Genomic DNA, 24,114 nt, shown 5'->3' with positions numbered 1-24,114 from the left:
ATTTCAAGTTGATTTTTAAGTTGATTTCAACTTACAAAGGAGGAAAATACTTAGTGGTTTAAAGCCTAAAGCCAGCATGGCCACTTCCGGGAAATGACAACTGGAGATGTCAATATCAAAATCTTGCATAAATATCATTAGATGTACAATTTGTATGCCATTTCGTATGCTGAATATGTGGTGGAAGACAAATCTAGCGAATTCCATAAATAGAATCAACGCATTAAGTCGGTACGGACTTGAAACACTAGAAGTTGTTAAAGTAGAGTAGTAACCGGATTTTGGATACTAAGTGCATTATACAGTGTCATAAGTGTTATAACTGACCAAAAAAATCGTACCTACGCGTTTCTGTTAATCAAAGTAACTGGTCATCTTCCCAATAGTCTATTTTTGCATGTTGCCTGTTATGTCGGTCAAAAGATATACATAGCTTATGTTTTGTGAAATGTTGTATACAGTCCAACAATAATTACACCCATAAACACTTTCAATAAATTATATGATCTACGTAAATAACCGAGTGAAAAGTATGAGTTGCTTCCCTTATCTTCGAGTAAAATCGATACCGCTTATGCTAAAACAATACAAAATAAGCCTTTTTTAAACCGCTAGTTTGTTGTGATTAAATGCCTAATTTGAAAATGTATTACACCGATAGAAAGCTTTGGATCTTAGCTTCATCACAATATAAACTTCAACATATCTTTTGACTCCAATGTATTTAAATTAACTGTTAAACCTACCATATGTTAGACCATTTTACATAGGATTTGTACAGTGAATTTCTTTACTCGAAATAATACTGATAAGAAGATTACTGGAGGTTACGTACCACGGAGGATACGTACCAGGAGGTTACGTACCATTTTTGGAGGTTACGTACCACTTATATATTTTGGAGGATACGTACCATATACATAATTTATATAAAATACAAATAATATAGAGCATAACAATTATAAAAAAGACTGAATTATAACTTTAATATTACTTTTTATAAATCACATAAGAGCAATTAATATAAATGCAAACGTTTTACCTATATCTATGTATGTTTATCACATATTCAGAAAATGAGTAATCTAACAAATCACAAACAAATTGCAAACTTTTGACATATGAGTGAATACACTGATTTTATCAGTGTGGTATTATATATTTATCACAACTCTGATCCGACTTTGACGTGTAACTCAAACTTTAAATGAGTGAATACTGTTTTGCGGCTCTACCAACTGAGCTATCTGGCCGCTTACATATCTTCTCGACTAAATAGTGAAGAGTTCTTAACCGTGACATATATTCATACATATTTAATCTCATTACAAAATACAATTAATGCGCGAATCATACATGTGAACTTTTTCTGGTGCCAAGTAGGGAGATTTGACCCTAAAAGTAGGTAGATTGAGTCTGTTGGGAGATTTTTGGAAACCGGACTTTTTGCGTACAGGAAGGTCTTAACACACAATAATTAAAAGCATTAACTACAAGTTCTTTAAAAACATTTTATTTTGCATGATAACTAATTAACAACCCAATTTTATCATTAAAAAACTTTCTTTATAAAACATACATGTTTTTTTTCCCACTGCACTTGTGCTTTGATGTTTATGTAATTTACTCAACTTTCACTTACACACTTTACACAATTAGAACTGTCTTTATATGTCATACATGTTTTTTGACTTCACTGTACACAAGTGTTGGCTAAATGGCATACACAGCCCATATCAGGCACATCAGGTTGCTTCTCAGACAGAGTTGTGACGGCCAATCATGACACTAAGGTTGTCAGACCCATACCCAATGCATTGCTTCCATGGTATATTCTGATCCCTGAAACAGAAAAAAATATCAATTATCATACCTAATATATTATTCATCATTTCATAATTTAAAACAGTTTAAATTGATCCTTCCAATTAGATGTAAATCATAGCCTTACAGAATATTACATTTTGTAGACACCTGTCGTGGATGCGTGTTAATCCCCATGACAATTAACAATTTTCATTCAAAATTACATAATTGGCATTAATTGACAGTGTATTTGTTTAACAATAAACGGTACTTACCAGATTTTAGTCTCCCTCGCATGTGCCTAATTACTGTTATCAGCAATTATAAACCCCGAAGTCAAGCTGTGAAAAACTGACAATATACAAACAAATTTGCCGATACCAAGGTCAAGGTAATTAGACTGTGTTACATTTTTAGTGAAATAGACAGACTGTGGATGGGTAAAACAAATCGATATTGGTAAACCAGTCAATAAATGTTTACACTGATCATGATTACCGAAACGCTTGTGTTGTAAAATTTTTATTGCTTTTGAAATGAAATATCGGTAGTTTGTAAAGCCCGAGCGGTAGGGGGGTCTTAGTTGGCCAAAATCGGTAGTCTACCGCCCAAATCAGTAGGGTTCACATGTATGGCGAATTTGAACAATAAACCTGATAGTTTCACACCTTATCCCTTATTATCACTTTATTATATATTTCTATAGTGGTACGTAACCTCCAAAAATGAAACATTTATGCAGTGGTACGTAACCTCCATGGTATGTAACCTCCAAATTCCGATAAGAATAGCCTGTCGTCTGCTAGTTCTGAAAGTGTTAATCGGTGTATTATATATTTCGATTTGATTTGTTTTGATTTGATAAGTTTTTGATCACTTCTATTTGAAATTTGGTTGGTCTACTGGATTAGACTAAGTAATTTTTAGGTCTAAAACTTGTATATAATGAACTAAAGAATCAGAATGAACCTTAATACGTCGCCCTAGTGCAGTAACTGGTGAACTCCTATTAAATTTAGAAGAACTTAACCTGTTACTGCAATATGTTACAATCAAAATGGAAAATTTAAGTTTTAACATTTTTTGCTGATTCCCTGATATTTCATAGGAACATTAGATTTTATTAGCTTTTGTTTAAATATAACAGTTATTAAAGATAAACAACTTTTAGAAGGCAATCATCAGTGTGGTCTGATAAGCCCTTGGCATAGACCAATGCACAGCATAATAAATAAAACAAAAAGCACATAAGTATTTAAAAAAATTATTAGTTTATTGTTTCATCTTTAATTTTATGGTTTATTTAAGTATTCAATTTAAGGTGTCAATCTTCAAGAATTATTAAACTGATTAAACTGAGGTTTCAGAAAATAAAGTGTAATTAAACAGACAAATAAGTACATTACATGTATATATATTCTTTAACGGTGAAAATAATAAAATGATAAAAGGAGGTAATTAATTGGTAATAACATTTAACATAAAAATGATAAATAAATGATTATCACCAATTAATAATTTCAGAAGTTAGTTCAGGATATTTTTTCAATTACTGTTAGTTCATATTATTTGTTATGATTTTGCGCCAAGCATTGCTCTACCCTGTCTTATTATAATTTCTTACTTTTCTGTCTTGAAATTTTCTTACATAGCTTCTCGACCATAAGTTTGACAAATCCTTTAAATTTTAATAAACTAGTTATTTGAATATGAATAAAAATTAACAATTCTAAATATATTTGTTAAGTTCAGTGAGCTTCTTGTATATATGTTTTAGTTGATTTAGCCATGTCAATTGAAATATCCTTACTTATAGGCTAGCAAATACTAATTGTATACTATAATTGGCTTACTAAATTAGTTTGTTTGATCAGAGGGATTGCCGTTATTGTTTTGTACTTTAGAGATAATCATAATTGTATTACTGTAAAATTTTATGGAAATGAAACTTGGCCGTGAATAGATCGAAAAAGAATGATGAAATTTAGATTAAAAAACAAACAAACAAATGGCAGCATAGTTTGTGCCAGTGCAGTGCTTTGACACATTAGCATACCTGAGGAATTTCTCATGATCCCTGCCAAAAGTATCAGTTGTTTGGGACAGTCATGACAAATAAATATTGGAGATTAAGTTTAGACATATTTTTTTATTTGAGTGTGTGTGTGTTTTTTTTTTGCTAAAAACTCTAATTTTGTATTAAGTGAAAATATTTAATATTTAAACAGTTCATGGTTGTCTCATTTATGTGGAACAGAAGATTTGGTTGACTTGAGAAAAAAAGATGATGAAATAGAACAAAGAAAAGGGTATTGTGATTAATGAGGTTTCAATAAAGTGGGAAATAAGTTATTAACTTCCTATATTGCTTGTCTAACTTCTTGTTGGAAAAAATAATTTGCTAATGTTCTTCTGTTTTTATATGAATATTTACTACATGTATTTAGTTATGCTTGTTTTACATAGTGCATAATTGGTGATTTTTCACATCACATAACAGAGGCCTTAGTTATTAAAGGCCTCTTCCCTAAAGAAAAATTCTTAAAAATTATACATTTTTTCCATCATTTTAACTTCACAAATAGCAATTTTAGGGATAATTATTTCCAAAATGAAACTTGTGGCTAAGGCCTCTTCCCAATAAAGTGAGAAAAATCATCTAAATTATTAGTCTGCTTTTATAGCATGAATTTAGTACATTGTAATTTTTAGCTCGACTATTCGATAAGAATAAGTAGAGCTATTGTAGTCACATGAGCGTCGGTGTCGGCGTCGGCGTCAGCGTAACCACTTATGTTAAAGTTTTTGTAATAGTTCAAATATTTTCAAAGTCCATTGACATATGGCTTTGAAACTTTGCACAATTGTTCACCATCATGACCCCAACCTGTAGACAGGAGGAGGTAACTCTATCAAGCATTTTGACAGAATTATGCCCCTTTTTCTACTTAGAATTTACGTTAAAGTTTTTGTAATAGTTCAAATATTTTCAAAGTCCATTGACATATGGCTTTGAAACTTTGCACACTTGTTCACCATCATGACCCCAACCTGTAGACAGGAGGAGGTAACTCTATCAAGCATTTTGACAGAATTATGCCCCTTTTTCGACTTCGAATTTACGTTAAAGTTTTTGTAATACCTCAAATATTTTCAAAGTTCATTGACATATGGCTTTGAAACTTTGCACACTTGTTCACCATCATTACCCCAACTTGTAAACAGGAGGAGATAACTGAATCAAGCATTTTTTAACTCGACTATTCGATAAGAATAAGTAGAGCTATTGTAGTCACCCGAGCGTCGGCGTCGGCGTCTGCGTCGGCGTAACCACTTATGTTAAAGTTTTTGTAATAGTTTTAATATTTTCAAAGTCCATTGACATATGGCTTTGAAACTTTGCACACTTGTTTACCATCATGACCCCAACCTGTAGACAGGAGGAGGTAACTCTATCAAGCATTTTGACAAAATTATGCCCCTTTTTCGACTTAGAATTTACGTTAAAGTTTTTGTAATAGTTCAAATATTTTCAAAGTCCATTGACATATGGCTTTGAAACTTTGCACACTTGTTCACCATCATGACCCCAACCTGTAAACAGGAGGAGGTAACTGTATCAAGTATTTTTTTTTTACTATCAAGCACTTAGAATAGTCGAGCGTTGCTGTCCTACCGACAGCTCTTGTTTGATGTGGGTGATGCAAACAAATGTGGCAATACAAACTTAAAAATATATTTGGATTGGTGTGTAATTTTTAATTTCGCTTCTTGATATTTTTATATCTGGGCAAAACAATGATGCCAAACATTTAAGCTTTAACAAGCTTATTCGTCTTATACAGTAGAATCCCTTCATAAGACCACCCCGCAATTACGACCACTTTGTTCTAGTCACAATTGTGGTCTTATTTTAGGGTTTTTACTGTTTTTTAGACTATACAAACAAACTTATTTGTGCTTTCCATTATCTCCTTGGAGGTAACACTGTAATGCATCTTTGAGATTAAATGGCAACTGAGTTCAAACAAAACTCAAAAAGGTCTACATGTAGGATGATCACTTTAAAATTCACAAAAATAATTTCCAAGTAGGTCTACCCTAAAATCAATGATTATATATATAATGCAGTTCAGTGAAATAGGGTTTGACATATAGCAATGTATTGAAATAGGGATGTAACGTTTGTTTCTGCAAGATCATGCCGAAATAATTCACTATGACTTTCTACTTATGTAGCATTGAATTGGCTTTTATAGTTCAATCGGTTTTATAACGTTCCCAGAAATATTTGGGTTGGATAATAAGTTGCCAGTTTGATTTTTGGTCCTTGAATTAGGTAGTGTTTCAAGCTTGGTTAAAGCAACAAAGGGGAAAATCTTCTGACATTGACAAAATAATATAAACCTTTAGATAGCCAATCGCGACAGTAATAAGTCTATGCCACCAGTTTAGAGTTTGACAGTCGTGACTGATATATTTTAGTATTTTAGTATTCGAAATTAATAATGAACAGTTTCCAAAGTCAAAGCAAAGACAATCAGTTACAGAAGTTTACCAGTAGCAACATACATGTAAATGATAAAAGATGAAATAAATGAAAAGGTTTAATTTTGTTAATATTGTATATTTGTTATCTATTTCAGGTCAAGAAAGATTATTCTAGGACTTTTTGTACTGTTGGTATTTCTGTACTATATTGGACCAAAATTATTCGGATTTGGATCCAAGAAATCCTCACCATTAGGTAAGGAAATGGGAAAGGAAATGAAGTGTTTCCTTTCAGTTCTTTAGGTTGGCATAAAAAATCAAATTCCTTAATGGAATTTGTTTGAAACTTAACACATGCCTTAATGGTCACAATTGTAGGTTGCCAACCAAGATCACTTGCCCCTTACTACATACTGTGAGCTTGAATCCAGTCAGACTTTGGATTCTTTCATGTGAGGAAGCAATCCAGCTCGCTAATGGAAAGTCTGTTATTCTACTAGAATGCCTGAAATAATGAACAAATGGCACCTTAGATCTGACTCTATCTTCACCAGTAAAACTGTAAAGTTGCCATATGACCTTAAAAATGTCAGTGTGAGTTAATCCCCAACAAGCAAGCAAACAAAGAAACAAACACATAGGAAAGCCTTCAATGCTGTACATTAAGCAGCTATCAGTATTGTTCATTTATCATATTTTTACAAATAGCTGCTCGTAATCCTTATGCATTTCTCAAGAGAAGGTGTTAAAGCAGGGTCTGGATATATTTCACATAAAAACAGAAAATAGAAAATCTATGGTGCTTTGGTTTATCAATACTTAGGCTCTTAATCCAAAAACAATTACTTGCACAAATGACATGTACTGTAACATTTGAATATTTCACTGCCAATAATATTTGCTTTTCTAAGGTACAAATGTATATTATTGTTCTTTGGCTTTGTATTTATGTGCAAAGTAATTTTAAAACTCTTTTTTTTTAAGTTGGGCAGAAAATCAACCTGATCTCTTATTTTTTTTGTTTTTCAGTTGAAAGTGTTTGTCTAAACAGTAAACTTACACCATATAGGAATGGGTTAGACCTGCTAGATAATGTCCTTAACTATGTACCAGAAATGACTACACAGAAAAACTACCCCATGTATGTAGGTAAGTATCCTTAGTAAGAAATATGTTTAAAATCTGCTATATTTTGTTAAAAGACAATTGTGCCCTAGTTCCCGCTGGCTGTATATGATAGATTAATGCTGTATATTTGTACAATAATGTGATCTAGTTGTTGAAGCTTCAGTTTTTTGGTCCCGTTACTTACATGTAGCTTGATAGGGAAATTTATATTCAAAGAATGTCCGGTTCGATATGTGGGAGAGACAAAATTTCTATGTGAGAATTTATTACAGACGAGTGTAATGTTCATTTGTCTCTCGCTTCTGATTCCAAAATCATTTAGGATCTGTAGTCTCTAAATCACAAGGAAATTGGTAATCAGTGTTTGTTAATCCAGGAAAACAGGCTAAGTAGACTGACTGCCAAGATAATTATGACAAATATATATATATATTGAAATTGGCATAAAAATGGAAAAAAAATTATGTTTTCTGTGATTAATTAACTGTGGTATTTTTAAAAACAAAGATAATATCAAAGTTTTGCGTAGTTATCTCTTCCTAAATTTTTTAATTACGATATATTTTTGCAGGCAATGGTTACATTGCGGCATCTTTTGACAGTCAGAATGGACTTTATATACGTCTGAACAGGGCTTTATCATTACCAGTGCCTTATTACCCAATAGTCGGTACAAATATAGAAAGAGTGTCCAGAGAGGGTAAGATTTTATTATGAAATATCAAAATAAAAAAAAGAGGTACCAACCCAGGGTTTTCATTTTTATGTAATGTAACATAATTATGTGCTAACAAAAAAAGCTGATTTGGCCAAGTGCCACGGGGGATATTATAATCTACAGGCTGAAAATACAACTATTTTGAACAGCATTTCAACTGATGATATGAATTGCAAATCTGCTAATAATGAAAACCCATAAAACCTAGTCTGGCTGCACAAAAACTGGTTTCGCAAGCTTATCACTTTCAGTTGTAACATAATAGAGTTAGGTTGTGCACAATGGTATATAATATGTTTTCCTCTTTAACAAAAAAAATGGGAAGCTGTTATTTGGCCATTAACATATTGATATGAATCAAAAAGACAACAACAACAACAAAAAACACGTTCAACTATACTTGATTATAGTAAAAAGTTTATTTTGATAGAAATTTTGTTGTTATTTTCATGTTTTTATTCAACAGAGGTGGACGTTCTACAGCTGAGACAAGGCATTGCTAACAGATTGCAGATTTTTAACGCTGTAAGTAATTTTTATTCAAATAAATACACTGAATTGTGTCTTTAAAGGCATATTATTCCTCAAAAAAAATTTTTTTTACTTCTTTAAAAAGAACAAGCATGAAACATGAATTTTATAATGTTCAAATAATGGTTTTAGAGAATAAAAAATTCTTATAATCTGAAGAAAGTAGCAGTAAATGTGAAATAATTTGAAATAAAAAGTAGGTTTTGAACAGTAGAGGAGTCCTTAAAAATTTCCTAGTTTTATCCTAATGTTATGATAGTTTTGAACATTTTGTATATTAGAGAAAAGGCTGTGTGTCGGTAGAGTCACAGCTGTATGCTCATAGGTCACGACCTTCCTTGATGATACAAGAATTACGTCTGCATAATCCCACCACGGCAGACGTTTATGTGGATTTCGACCAAGTTCAAGCATCGGGATGGAAAGATGTTCAACAAACTACTGCAAGGTACTGCTCAAAAACTTTTGGCAAAGATTATTTGATCATTTATAATATTAATATTAGGTTAATTTAAATTGTAAAGCAAAATTAAAGATTGTTAGTAATTTCTCATCTGGAAATATTTTTCTAAACCGGAAAGCATGTGAATTAAACTTATGAGATACTTGTAGGTATAATACCACTAAATAATAGTAATAGGTTTAAAAAACCTAAAACACTGCATGCCTTTCCACCAGCTTAGCTCAATAGGGAGAGAGCAATGGATTAGTAATCAAGGGGTTAATGGTTGGATCCTTGGGCAAAAAAAAAGAAAAGAAAAACTATGCAAACATGATATTAAACACACACAGAAGTACGGTTAGAAAATAATGAAATTTAGAATAAGATATGTACAAGCAATGTTTTGGAAAATACACACCTAAACATTTACTGTTAGGTGGTTGGTGGCTGGGGATAGGGAACATATGTAGTGCAACTCTACATTTATGATTTTTTTACTTGAAATGCTTCTTAACTTAAGTCACATTTTTGTATCAACAGTTTTTGAATTGGAGCCTGGGAAATATTGAAAATGTTTTGATGCATAACTTTTTTTTTTGTTTCTTTTTTTTTTTTTTTTTTTTTTTTGCAAAATGTACTTAAGTTTTTTTCCGGGAAATGTGGTCCATTAAATTTACCTTAATAATAAGTGTTAAAAATAGATAGAATTTTATTCTATCAAGTACACATACCTGTACAGTGTTCAAAATACAGAGATAGCTATTAAAAAATATTATTTTCAGTGAGAAAAATTACCTAGGAACCATGGTAACCTACACAGTATCATCAGGTATGGTTAAGATAGACAATACAGAGGAAGATTTGTACGTCGGTGTCACGGTGGCCTCAACACTCGTCAAAGATAAACAGGAGGAAATTCCAAGTGGAAAGTAAGTTATCCAATTTCACAGAGAAAGTGAAATGTAATGAGGTTTTTCACCTTATGTAACAGTAGCCTTTAAAAGGCTTTCCATTGAAAATTTTCTTTAAAATTATGCAGTTTTTCCCATAATTTAAACTTGTATTAGCTTCTTAACTTCCAAAATTAGCAACTTGAGCAATAATTCTTCCCAATAAAGTGAAAAAAAACACTGTTAGGTGCCAAATCAAAGAAAATTATTGCCAACACTATAGAGGTCATGAGTTTAGATCAGTCCTTATGAATGTTTTTTTTTATCCATAATGTTTTACTGGATAAAATGTAGGTCAAGAGCAAATAAGGCCGGCAGGAGTCGAACCAAATGTAACTAGTGCAAATTAAAGGAAGTATCGTCATAACAAAAAGTGTGGCACTTATTTATAGAACAAATGATGGTGAATTGACTTATATAGAGACAAAAGTTCTAAGGAATAATAAAAAAAAAGACTTCAGAGGTCACAAATTGGTGTAATTGAGGTCAGCTTGTTTGTTAATTATTGAGCTCTTTCACTAGAGATTGTTATTGAGTCATATTGACTGTGATCTAACTATCACATGTAATGAAATTTTCGTTTAACCATAAACTTTCCCTAAATTTGGTAATAGACAGTTCCAAAAAATGTAAGATGGACAAGTCCATATTAGAAATAAATTCAACAGGTGGAGTGTTAATAAACTCATTAATGCCAAAATTCTAGAGACTGAGGTTAGGTTAATTGATGTAGTTTGAAAATAAGATTAAAAATGTATATATCTGTGCTGCCTGCAGTTTTACAAATTTTTTGTTTGAATTTTGAAAAACAGTAATTCCGAAATACCTATATGAGAAAAATATGTTGGTATATTTCCTATTGAGCAAATTGCAGATGCACGAAATTATTGCTCAACGGTTAAAACTTAACTTACAATAGCTGCATAATATTTTGTTTCGGAACATTTTATTCTGTTTACGTACAGTTTTCATGAGTGTTTATTAACAAAAACATTCTACGTTACAGCCTTTTTGAGAATTAATCAAAAGAGTATAACATCAAAATTTGACCATTTATAAATTTTATAGAAAATTGAGCCGTGTCACGACAAAACCAACATAATGGGTTTGCGACCAGCATGGATCCAGACCAGCCTGCGCATCCGCGCAGTCTGATCAGGATCCATGCTGTTCGCTTACAATCCCTATAGCAAGTAGAAAAACTGATAGCGCACAGCATGGATCCTGATCAGACTGCGCGGATGCGCAGGCTGATCTGGATCCATGCTGGTCGCAAAACCACTATGTTGGTTTTGTCGTGACGCGGCTCAAATATTTCATCAGATATAGCTTTATACACATTGAAAAGAAAATGAAATACATTGTTTATTAGTTATAAATAATATTTGTAATTATAATCCATATTTCAGATATTCAAAACAGGTTATATATACAGTGGTACAATATACAAAAGCAGGCACCTTAATGGATGTTAAAGGAATGATGGGTGACCTGGATACTAAATGTAAACAGGTAAGTGTGACCTGGATTCTAAATTCAAACAGATAAAGGTGACCTGGATTCTAAATTCAAACAGATAAAGGTGACCTGGATTCTAAATGCAAACAGGTAAGGGTGACCTGGATACTAAATGCAAAAAAGTAAGGGTGACCTAGATTTTAAATGTAAACATGTAAGATTTGGCTGGATTCTAAATGTAAACAGGTAGGGGTGACCTGGATTTTAAATATAAACATGTAAGGATGACCTGGATACTGAATGTAAACAGGTAAGGGTGACCTGGATTTTAAATATAAACATGTAAGGATGACATGGATTCTAAATGTAAAGAGGTAAGGGTGACATGGATGCTAAATGCAAACAAGTAAGGGTGACCTGGATTTTAAATGTAAACATGTAAGAGTGGGCTGGATTCTAAATGTAAACAGGTATGGGTGACCTGGATACTGAATGTAAACAGGTAAGGGTGACCTGGATACTAAATGTAAACAGGTAAGGGTGACCTGGATACCAAATGTAAACATGTAAGGTATTCTCTGAAGTTAATAATGTAACAATACATTATAGGACAAGTCTGTAATTGGTCATTTTAGTAAGAAGATAACAAAGAAAAGGTAGATATTTGCAAATTTGAACTTTAAAATAAAGTTTTAGAATAATTAAAATTTTTCTTTTGTTGTGAATATGTTGTTTGAATATAGTTTTAATCTTAAATGTAGAATAAAGTATCAAAAACTGTTAATATGGTATAAAATTTGGATTGTGAGTCCATAACAGTTAATTTACTGAGTTTAACAAACATTAAAAGAATTTTAAAAATAATGGAAATGATAAGCACAAAATTTTTTAAAAAGCATGCGCTATGGCATAAATGTTGAATAATTGAAATCCACTCGTTGTTAATTATTGTAAATATCACTATTCTTGATTCATCAGCCGGGGGTTTGTACCCTTCCTGGGTATTGTTCCTGAAGCTACAAATATGTTGCACAGTCAAGTCCAAATAACAATCAATGCCCAAAATTTATTACTACATTATTGTTGTTGTTGTTGTGTTTTATAGGAAATGAACTCAGCACTGCAGACTGACCCTGAAACATTAAAAGACCAGCATACATCACTGTGGGAAAAGGTTGGTTTCTTGTGTCATGTTGCTTATAATACTGCACGTTTGTAACGTCATTTTTCATTGGATAATGGGACGTTTATATTGTTTAATATACATGACTGCTGTCAATCTTTTAATATCTCAAAAAAAGGAAGTATATGCTGTATTATAAATTCATTATAAATATTCCTGACAGGTGATTTGACCGTATATAAACAACCGCCGTATATGGTTGTTAGCAATATGACCCTCGCCTAGCAGCTTGGGTTATATTTCCAAACAGCCATATATAGGGCCAAATAGCCTAAGAAAAATCTTTATAACTAATATTATACATGTATATTCTAGTTTATCTTAATAATAAATAATTGTCATAGTGGGTGTTTAATTCTGGATGTAGGAACATATGGGTAAATTATCAGCAGATAAAAGCTCATATATTCAGTTAAAGTGACATTATGCTTATTTTTTCATCGTCGAAAGATTGACTGTTATAACAGTGATGACAAACAGTTGAGATTGGAAAATGTCAAGAATAAATATAAATCTGCCTAAAGCCCCACTCCTTTTATAAATTGAACATTACAGGTAGAGTTCAATAGATATAGACAGAAATTTCATTGACCTATGTGAGTTATTTATCATTCATTGGAAGTAAATTATAAAATTAATAGGAATTACGGCAAACTTTAGACTTATTTTGACTTTCACACATGGGTACATGACCTATAACTCTTTAGTTACCTTTTTACAGAGTTATGCCCCTTTTCTTACTGTCTAGTACTGATACTAGTCAAGTGCGATGTCTTACGTAAAGCTCTTGTTATATTTCTAGTTATGGTTGAGTGGATTTAGTATAAGTTATTCTAGAGCGGCCAACAGTCTGAACGGAGACAAAATTAACAGTACGATATACTATGTTCTGAGTAACGTGCCTGCACCTTTACACGACCCACATACCGTGAGAGAGGTAGAGTTGGAACTGAAGAAAACTTTACATTATCCTGACAAATGTTACAGTGGCCATACTTCATTGTAAGTATTTTGTTTTATACATATTCAGATAACAATCTAAAAAACAAAACAAACAAAACAACATTTAATATAAAGTGCAATCATTCTAAGAATAGCAGTAGGGAAGGGTGATACTATTCAACCTGCTAGCATAACATTTGGTAACCATTTTGCATGTCCCTGTAAGTGATTATCTCTCTAGTCACTAAAGATATTCACTTCACACTCGTCTTTATACCTTTGTCAAGTACTGAGAATGTTCGAGCACTCTGACCATCTTGCAGTTTTTGTTATGTCTTTTTCTTTCTCCATGTTACAGTTTGTATTTTATGTGATTTTTATGTCTCTTGTTTACTTTATTTTATAGTAAAAATATATTGTATATAATTTTGATCACACACACGTGCCGATTTTGCGACTACGTAAAAATGGTATTGCAAGGTGGTGCATATATTCAGACGTAAAGTCTTTTGGTTATGTAAACATAATATAAAGACGCGCTCAATGTTAGCGTTAAACTATAGGCGTGTCAATGTAAAATTATTCTTTTGCACTTTAAAGACTTTTCATAAATACTAGTATCAGTTTCTTTGTTAAAGAGATTTCATATTTATTTTTACTAGACATTCCAACACATTGTGGGTTGATCCAGTAGATGAAGATAGTATAGCTAGAGTTGTCACTACATGGATCATCACATTAGAGAAGCAGGGGTGTCAGCGTATGATAGCTGCAGGTATATATAGACTGTGTCCGATGTTTCATTTTACCCTGACAAACCTTTTATTAATGTTTTAACCCATCAACCTGCAGACTGTGTAATGTATTTACCTTCATAAAATTTGGACCAGTCTAATTATGATTTAAGGGTATTTCATTATCAAAATACAAATAAAAAAAAATGAGGTTCCAACAGTTAAAGTAGAGCTTGGTCATACTGAATGGATGTGCAAGCTAGCCTGGCTCTATACTGGTGTCAATGGTCTTATCATTTTTAGTTCCAGGAGATAAAGGATTAGCTACAGTGACTGTTTATAGTTACTGTCTTAAGTGTATTTCTAGGATCTATCTGGATTTATCAATAACAGTAATTACCCCTGGACTGTGTTTTAAATTAGGGAAGAAAATATCTTATCAATCAAGTGTATAGGCCTGACTAAATCATTTAATAATATAGTTAAACCATTGCTTATAAACCACTAATGCTTAGAATTAACACTGTACAGTTTTAATGTTGGTATCAATTTTTCAGAATTTAAACAAATTATAAAATTAAACTTAAGTTAGGGGCTTCAGATTTTCATTTTTTTTTTTTCAAGTTTGATGATTTTTAGGTTTCAATAGTCAATATTTAATTTACATACATTGTAGGTAATATCATTTTGGAATAATGTTTTCCTTTAGGTAATATTATTTTGGACAAAGGTTTCACATAGATAGGTAATATTATTTTGGAGAAAGGTTACACATAGATAGGTAATATTATTTTGGACCAAGATGATTTTCATTGAAACAATAAAGATAGCAATATTGTATGTGAAATTGGATTTCCATTTATCATCATTTACAGGCGTTGATGGAGTGTTACAAGCAATGCTGCTCAGTATTGGCTCGTTAAGATTCGGTCACGAGCATCTAGAAATGGGTCTTCATCCACAAGACACGCATCGTGACTTTAACTTTCACAGAATTAACTATGGGAATAACACTCACCTGAACATATCAGTGCTGGTGGGTGAGGATAATAAAGCGAATATTTATGTCTCGTTAGATCGTAACGATAAACCGTATTATGCATGTGACGCAGGTTGTTTGGATCCACCGACCCAATTAAGGTAATTGAATGTTTTAATTAAGATTAATAATAGTTTAAATTACTTACTGGTGACTGGTGAATATACCCTTTTAGCCAATGCAAACCAAAGCTCAGCCCGATGATCATGGTGTGCACTGTTCACTATTCAGTCAATACATGTTTTGAAAATTTCCCTAAAATTGATGAATGGTTTTGTTCAGATTGAAAGCAGGACAAGTCCATTTAAGATATTTAGGGTGGTAAGGGTTAGATGCAATATTGTAGACCTTGAAGCAAATGTCTGTAGCCAAATCTAGAATTAGGATTTAAATTATCTCATGTAAGAGAGATATCCTGCTCTCCTATGGAAACACAGTTATCCATCATTCTACCCAGATCTTTTTTCTTTTTTTTTTGCCTAAATTAATGATCTGAACCATGAGTCATTCTAAATCATCAGGTCTGCCTGTTTAGCTCAGTAGGGAGAGCATCAGATTTATGATCCTGGGGTCACTGGTTTGATATTCATGATTAATCTCAGACATTGAGTCTAATGGTTATTTGTCTCTCATTGCTGATTCTGAAATCATATACTGTAGGGTTAGTAGATGGTCACTTTTAAAGAAATTTGTAAGTACTGGTCAGTTATCAAGGAAAGATGGGTCATGTTGACCGGCCCCTGAGGTATGACCAAAAATGCGTTAGAGTTGGCATAAAAAAATATCATTACATTAACAGTATCTTGTTAAACAAGTTTATATACTAGTTGATAGAATATTTTGAATTAGTACATATTCAATACCAAATTTATTGAACTAGTAGAATAAAATTATATTATGTGAACCTCTGGTGAGCATAATATTATATTTATTCAATAAGTGAAGCTACACAAATATAATATTATAGTTATCACATATCAAAAATAAGAACTGTTTACAATAAAAAAGAATCACTTTTTCACTGACACGCTTATAGTGTATGCTATTTTTCTAAACCGCAAATATCATCACATGAAAACATATGCATGGCTGTGCAATACCATTTATTTGGAGCCACAAAAGCTGAATACATGAATAATGAATATTTAGAGTTCAATGGACAAAGTTAAATTAATCAACTATCTTGATATGATGTTAATTGTTAACATACTTTTGGTTATGTATTTTACAGTAAAGAACGTTCAAAGTTCCCCGTCAAGTTGACAGACCCACTGACTGCTATTTTATATATCACTGCTGATAAAGTACACATGGAGGAATATAAACATGCTATACATGTTAAAGAAATAGTCGAAGGTAAGATATTGTTAATACTTTTGTTTCCATGGTTGATCATACTTCTATGAGTCGAAGATGATTTCCGATCAACTTGTGTGACAGGTGTTAATTACACAGCCGTATGTTCGAAAACCTTTGTATGCATTAAAATGTGTGATAAAATGCTTAACTGATACCATTCAAATTGCCGTAGTGGTTTTTGAAAGAAAACAGTAAGAACTCCTTTCATTTGAGAACTTCCATGACCCGGTGTCGTGTGATAATCACATGCAAAATATTTACTATAAGCTGTTTTAGTTATCGCCCTTTCCTTTTATCATGCCCTTTGTAACTTTCTTGTTAACGTCATAGGCTTGAAGTTTTGTCATTTAATTGAACCGATTCATAAGTTGAAGTCCAATTGTGTCAAAGTGTTAACACAATTCCCTTCAACTTTGACTTACCAAAGTTCTACTGTATTGAAAAATGAAAACATGTTTGGTAATGAAAAATAAAAACATGTTTGGTAAGAATACTAAGGCCATTGGATTTTGAAGTCAGTATTTGGCTATATACCTAAAAGCATTAAAAGTTCATTGTATGTAGGAATACTCATTAGGTAAATACATAGTAGTGTATGAGTTATTATTAATCATGATTATAATCTGGAAGTGAACGACCGTATCATGAAAAATATGGCTAATAACTTATATAAAAAAGTTATTAATCCTTATTCAGGTTGATGAATGAGAAATTTAAATAATAACTTTGTATATGTGAGTAAAAAATAAATGTTTGCTTATTATATAAGAGAATAAAATTCAATGTAATTAAATTACTAGGTGATTTAAATAAAGTATTTTGATGATAAGTGTAAGATAAAAATCATATTGTTAATGATAATTTATGTATAATGTACTAAAATCTAATCTCGTTTTTTCGTTAAAATGCTTTGTAATTAATCACTCGGGCCTATCGGCCTTCTTGATTATATTACTATGCATTTAAACTCAAACCATGCATTATTCACAATGCACTCAGAACTGATATCTATTTCCTAAACAAATGGAAATCTAATTTTATAATGTTTATTCTATTTTTAGCACCAGCACACGAGCATCATGTGATAGCATTACATAAACACGGACATCATTTTGGCGGACTGCCAATTATATTCTGGGTATCAATTGCATTCCTGGTCATAGTGTTCCATCTATTCTTATTTAAACTTATTTACAACGAGTATTGCCAGGCCACAGAACGATTTACAAAAAGTCGCTATAATTTATAGCAGTGCTGATAATTTAGTTCAAGGAATGTCTGAAGGGACAGGAAGAGACCTTGTAAAACTTGCAATCTCTTAATCTCTTAAGTAGCAAGGGATTCAGTCAATATACTTTCTCTGTATTCTACAAAATATCAATCTCGGGTGAGATAAAATTTCAATCCTGGACGTGATTGTTTATGGTGAAATAGATCATTCCATCTTAACAACACATTAGCTGTTTTTTCATTGGAGAAGGAAAACTGTAGAGCTTTTGTTATTAATGTGTCTCTTTAAACGCAGTGTTCTTAACATGCAGTAGATAAATGATGTGTACTATAACTCAGATGAAAAAATGAACACTATTTAGGGACGTTCCTGGCCGAGTGGTTAAGGTCGTTGACTTCAAACCACTTGCCCCTCACCACTGTGGGTTCGCATCTAGAAAGGGACTTTGGATTCTTTCATGTGAGGAAGCTATCAAGCTAGCTTACGGTTCTACTCAGGTGCCCGTTCATGCCTGAAATAATGCACGGAAGGGCATCTGAGGTCTTCCTCCACCAGTAAAGCTGGAATGTTGCCATATGACCTATAATGTGTCGGTGTGACGAAAAATATTTCAGTGATTTTTTTCTACTTTGTAATCATGATTTCTGCAAGCGTCTAGAGGTACTGCTCCAAACCTGTATTGGGTTAAAATCCATTTACTAGGACAATTTGATGTATAATATCTAGTTAATTTATGTTGAATTTTAAATGATATGAGTTCAATGAGTTTAGCAATCCATTGTTTATTGAGCTGTCAATTTCCATACAAACAAGTGTGTACACTTGAATTTATTTTTCTAGTCTTTTCATTTAATATCTTTTCATCTCATATGATTTAATTTGATTAGGACATTTTTTTCTCCTCACACTTTAGAAAGTAGTAGATAAGAGTAGATATAGATAAAACTACTTAAATAAATGGGTTAACTTCATACACTTGTTCTGGGTAATTGTATAAGATTTTGGGTATAGGTCCCGTAACTCTTGAGTTACCTTCTTACAGAGTTATGCCCGATTTTTACTGTCAATCACTGAGAATAGTCGAGCGTGCTGTCTTATGGACAGCTCTTGTTATCTGAACAATTAAATACTGTTGGCTGCAGTACATGTACAAATTTGGACTGTTTTCTTTCTTCTTTTTTATTTTCAAAACATTTTTAGGGTAATGCATATAATGCATGTAAAGGTAGTCTTACTGCAATGCTTTCCCGCCAATAAATTTCTAACATCGGCCAATATATTAATATCAGAGTAATTCTTAAAAAGCTTTCTACTCGATCTGTAAATTTTATTTTATGTACCTTATTATGTAAATGTATGGATTATTAATAAATATTGTTTAAACTAATATCGTAATAAATTGGTCATTTCCAGAAAGTTATAGTTAACAATCTTTGGTATTCAATACTTTTTTACCGTTTAAAGCCTGAATTTAGTATATAGCGATAAAGGATGAGTGATTGTAAATAATCTAATGCCCAAGATTTTGAAAAAATAATGTTCCGGAATAACCAATTTGCTACGATATTGGCCAATGTTAGAAATTTTTGGCGGGAAAGCATTACAGTAAGACTACATTGTACCTTAATAAGCACAATATGTCACGTTAGTTGGGTTGTGGACTATCTGCAAGAGAACATGTGCTGGGGTGATGTAAAATGTTATTATTAACCTATTGGTTAAACACAATTAAACATAATCTGCAATTTTATCTGGCTCGTCTGCAGTGCTGGATATAATTGTTTACGAGGGATTTCTGTATATGAAAAAAACTTACTGTACCTATGTTGTATATAGTTATAAATGAAAATCCATTGAATTTTGCAAGAAAAGAAATTCATTTTGACAGAATTATTTTTTGCAATTATTTTATACTGTGATATTGTGCATATATTTTATATATATTTGAGATGAATAAAAGGTATTTTTTTCTTTAAAACATATGTTAATATTTGTATATTTATTTGTGGTGCAACCTTTTACTGGTATACGGATATGCTTGGTGCAGCTTTGGATGATGTGTATCATGGAAACCCTCGTACCACAATAATTACATTAAGATTTTATCAAAATAAACAATAGGGTGTTACTATTTCAAACTCCGCAACCTTGTTCTTGTACAAATGCCTCTTTTGTTATTGTTTGATAAAGACATTATAGTTTAATAAACATTAATTTTTTTAAACATATTTAAATAAAATTGTTATTAAGAGTATATAGGGCTTATAACATGTGGCAAAATAAACAGAATTAATTTTATGTTTCTTTTTATATCAGTTAATATATTGAAATATATATACTGGTAAAACATTATGGAATGGCTGTATCACAATGTACCACAATACAGATTTTACCATATTGCTGCACCCTTAGAATTTATTGCATTTAAAAATTGTGTGAATGCCTGTTTGTTTTTTGTTTTTTTGAGGAAATGGACATATGTAACTGCATTTTAATATTGCCAGCGTTCTATTGGTTATAACTGGTAATGCCTGGCACCTGTTACTTTGAACTTTTTTTATAGTGCAGTGTTTATTATGTATTTTATTATGAGGTTATTTTACATTGTTGAGTACAATACTGAGTTTTTTTTTTGTTAAGTACACATCTGTCAAATCTATATTGGACAAGGATGTAGCTGAGTCTTATTTAGACTTGTTGCTGTATACAAGTCAAATATAATTTGATGTATAATACCTCTTTATTTCTGATCACCTATTTTGGACAGAAATTTGTTATTTCTGGTACAATAAAGAAGAAAGGATTTGATCTGGATTGTTTCAACTTTGAAAATGAAAACAAAAGACTAGACAGGTTCTAATAGTGATTTGATATGCATGTTTGGCATAGAAAATAAAAATGAGGCAAAATTAAGTACAATAGTTATGTGATATGGATTTTTTGGACTCACAAAATGAAAAAGAGGCTAAATTGATAATATTGTATAAAGTAATAATTTATATTGGGAGATTACATTGTGCTGGAAGCTTATAAGATGTGAAATAATGATATTTATTGGACAATCAATCTGGTTATATTGTCTATATACTAGTTTATATTTTTTATTCAAATCAAAGGGAGCAGTTGTGCAGTGCTGTTAATTTGTAATAAGGATGTTCGGCAAATTATATATCTGTGTACAGATGGTATTTTGTTGGCAAGTTATATGACTGTATACAGATGGTGTTTTGTTGCCAAGTTATATGGCTGTATACAGATGGTATTTTGTTGCCAAGTTATATGACTGTATACAGAGAATTTTGTTGCCAAGTTATATGGCTGTATACAGGTGGTATTTTGTTGGCAAGTTATATGGCTGTGTACAGATGGTATTTTGTTGCCAAGTTATATGACTGTATACAGATGATATTTTGTTGGCAAGTTATATGGCAGTATACAGATGGTATTTTCCTATATAATCATAACCTAGTAGCCTGGTAATAAATGTTTACATATATAACCTGTCCAGAATCTAGATAACCTATTATATTAATAGTCAGTAATCCAAGTTAAATGTGTCTTGAATAGAAATGACATAACATTTATATCAGTTAAATATTTGGTTGACAAGAAATGTCAGAAAACTCACAGAAAGCTCATAATTAATTAATTAAATTGTGATCAAATATACCCGAGATACAGGTGTCCATTACCTTACTTAATTCCATATCTATCTATGCAATCTGTATATCATACATTTAGACTTTTGTTATTATCTTTAGGGGGAAAACCAAATGTACATATTTTGTAATTCTTTATACACATTTAACCATTATGTGCTATTTATAAATTACTATTAGGAAAAAATAGGGATTTCCTGGCTTATCATGGGGTACAAACATTCATTTATAGAACATCAATTTGCACTGTCTATTCTAAATAGAGATATCAACATATTGTGCTTATTTTCGATGTATTTATGAACTTTTATGTGAAAGGAGATCACTTTGTAACCCTGGATTAGCTTTGAAAATTCTACATTTTCTTTCTGTAGTAACACTGTTCTATTGAGGGGGAATGGTTATGCCCTGGGGAGAAAGTAAGGGGTGGGGAAGGGCGTGTGGGGGTTTGAGGCTCTTAAATTGTTTACAGGGAATGATAATCTGTAAATACTTGAAGAGGTTACTAACCTAGTATTGTATTAACACAAAGTTGTCTATCACCCTCATTGCCATAGACTTATCTATCACCAGAATTCTATTCAGATTTTTGCAAACATATTGCTTTCAGTGTAACCATTGTGACCAGTGCAGACCATGCTTAGATGGCTCATACCCTCACCGCTGTGGGTTCGAATCCCGACAGGGACTTTGGATTCTTTCATGTGAGGAAGCTATCCAGCTAGCTTACGGAACGTCGGTGGTTCTACTTGGGTGCCCATTCGTGCCTGAAATAATGCACGGAAGGGCACCTGAGGTCTTCCTCCACCACTAAAAGCTGGAACGTCACGATATGACCAATACTGTGTCGATGTGACGTAAAACCCAATTAAAACAAAAAAAAGATGGCTTATATGTTCTGTCTGATTATGGTCTGCACTGTTTGCTATTCAATTATGTCATACTTATTTTGAATTTTTCCCTTAATATGAGGGAATGTATGACATATATTAATTTTTTCTGTAATAAAAGCTTATTTGACAAAAAATAATTAAATATTTGTTCATAGATGTTACATTCCATGTTGTTTTTGTTTTGAGTGTTTAGAATCTCAATATGTTATGCACATTATTGTTTGGATTTAGAGATAGTTTTGTTTGAAATTTCCTTGCTGGAAAAAATCAGCATTTAAAATCATAATGTATCTTTTTATCATTTAAATCATATAAATTTTATTGCATTTAAAAAGGTAATAGTTTTGTTCATTTGAGAAAGATTTTCAATTACAAGAGCAGTAACCATTTCATTGAACAGAATATTTAAGGTGCATTCAGAGAATGTGTATGTGGTGTTCCATACGTTTTACAGCAAACTAGTGTATATGGAAGGCCACTGGTGTCACTTTTCATTTGTTTAAATCTAATTTGTGTTAATGATAGAATTGTTTTTGTCTGTTTGATGAAATATTTATGAGGGCATTTATATCCTATAGAAACAGCTAGTTAATTACTATTATGACAGAATGTTGGTGGGTCTACTCAGCTGTCTGTATGTGTCCGAAATAATGTACAGAAGGGCACCTGAGATCTTCCTACACCAGTAAAGCAGGAAAGTCGCCATATGAACTATACTGTGTTGGTGTGATGTAAAAACCTAACCAAGAAAAAAATACTGTTATGAACTAGCTTATCTCCCCTGTTGATGAGATGGTATTTTGTGATTATGCAGTTTAAAGGATAGTGTCCATTATATAGACTGTTTTGTACAAAAAATGTTCATTTACTAACTACATTTGTTTGAAAGGTTGATTAGGAAATTTCGATTAGATTAGTGAAGTTGTTTTGTTTGTTTTGTTGGCACATAAGGCCTCGGAAATCCATGTAGTTTTTTTAAATCTTTAAAAATATCAAACATGTGTTTAATAATGTTTTAATAATGAATTTAAAGTATGTTCCATGTTTAAATACTGAAGAAAGTAGTGCTGAAAGTGCAGTAATGTGTCGTAAAGTTAGCATAATGTAAACAAAATAGTTTTTTCACTTCCATACAAAATACTAATTCACGATAATTATACCGATTGCTCAAAAGCAGCAAAAGATAGTTTATGTATATGGAAAATGTATATATTTTTGGAAACTAAAACAAGATATCACCAAAAAAGAAAAAAAGTTTTGAGAAATAAAATTGATAGCATTTCTAAGGCATAATGGGCCTTTAGTCTGTATTGTTTTCTATGATGTACAACTTTATTTAGATTTTGTAATTTCAGCATTTTTTCTTCTATTTTAAAATAGCTATGTAAAGAAAACCTTCAGTTGTTAAAAGTTACAAATTAGTTCAAAGAGATATACATAAATACATGTATGTTGAAATTTTAAAAAGGCAAAAACATAACATTGGTTGAATAGAAATAAATGTAAGAATTTTAGATTTATTTTAAGATATTTTATAGAACACTATTTAG

The 24,114-nt window shown here is 31.7% G+C and overlaps 1 protein-coding gene and 2 long non-coding RNA genes across 3 annotated transcripts; 2 read left to right on the top strand and 1 right to left on the bottom strand.

Moving 5' to 3' along the window:
• The first annotated feature begins 74 nt into the window (after positions 1-74).
• On the top strand, positions 75-19,593 carry LOC132741298 (uncharacterized protein KIAA2013 homolog). Its single transcript, XM_060729427.1, has 14 exons — positions 75-231; positions 6,453-6,553; positions 7,327-7,446; positions 7,997-8,125; positions 8,610-8,668; positions 8,956-9,122; positions 9,899-10,045; positions 11,476-11,578; positions 12,630-12,698; positions 13,510-13,709; positions 14,312-14,424; positions 15,259-15,523; positions 16,654-16,778; positions 17,843-19,593. The coding sequence occupies exons 1-14, from the start codon at positions 107-109 to the stop codon at positions 18,028-18,030; spliced, it is 1,911 nt and encodes a 636-aa protein (XP_060585410.1). The 5' UTR covers positions 75-106; the 3' UTR covers positions 18,031-19,593.
• On the bottom strand, positions 1,498-2,359 carry LOC132741299 (uncharacterized). Its single transcript, XR_009627266.1, has 2 exons — positions 2,082-2,359; positions 1,498-1,842 (listed from the first exon to the last, which is right to left on the bottom strand). It is a non-coding gene; the product is annotated as an uncharacterized LOC132741299 (long non-coding RNA).
• A 192-nt stretch (positions 19,594-19,785) lies between the features above and the next one.
• On the top strand, positions 19,786-23,358 carry LOC132741297 (uncharacterized). Its single transcript, XR_009627265.1, has 2 exons — positions 19,786-21,340; positions 21,378-23,358. It is a non-coding gene; the product is annotated as an uncharacterized LOC132741297 (long non-coding RNA).
• Positions 23,359-24,114: the final 756 nt, after the last annotated feature.

The sequence above is a fragment of the Ruditapes philippinarum genome, unplaced genomic scaffold (genome assembly GCF_026571515.1).
Source record: "Ruditapes philippinarum isolate M1 unplaced genomic scaffold, ASM2657151v2 ctg4493_1_1_1_1, whole genome shotgun sequence".
Lineage (NCBI taxonomy): Eukaryota > Metazoa > Mollusca > Bivalvia > Venerida > Veneridae > Ruditapes > Ruditapes philippinarum.
Note: the sequence above shows the minus strand (reverse complement) of the source record. Positions and strands in the feature narration are given on the sequence as shown.

Excerpts from the sequence above, each read along its gene's own strand:
- LOC132741298 (XM_060729427.1), top strand. The coding sequence starts at position 107 with ATGTCAATATCAAAATCTTGCATAAATATCATTAGATGTACAATTTGT. Across the intron at positions 9,123-9,898 it reads GTTCAACAAACTACTGCAAG|TGAGAAAAATTACCTAGGAA; the intron begins GTACTGCTCAAA and ends TATTATTTTCAG. Across the intron at positions 16,779-17,842 it reads TGTTAAAGAAATAGTCGAAG|CACCAGCACACGAGCATCAT; the intron begins GTAAGATATTGT and ends TTCTATTTTTAG.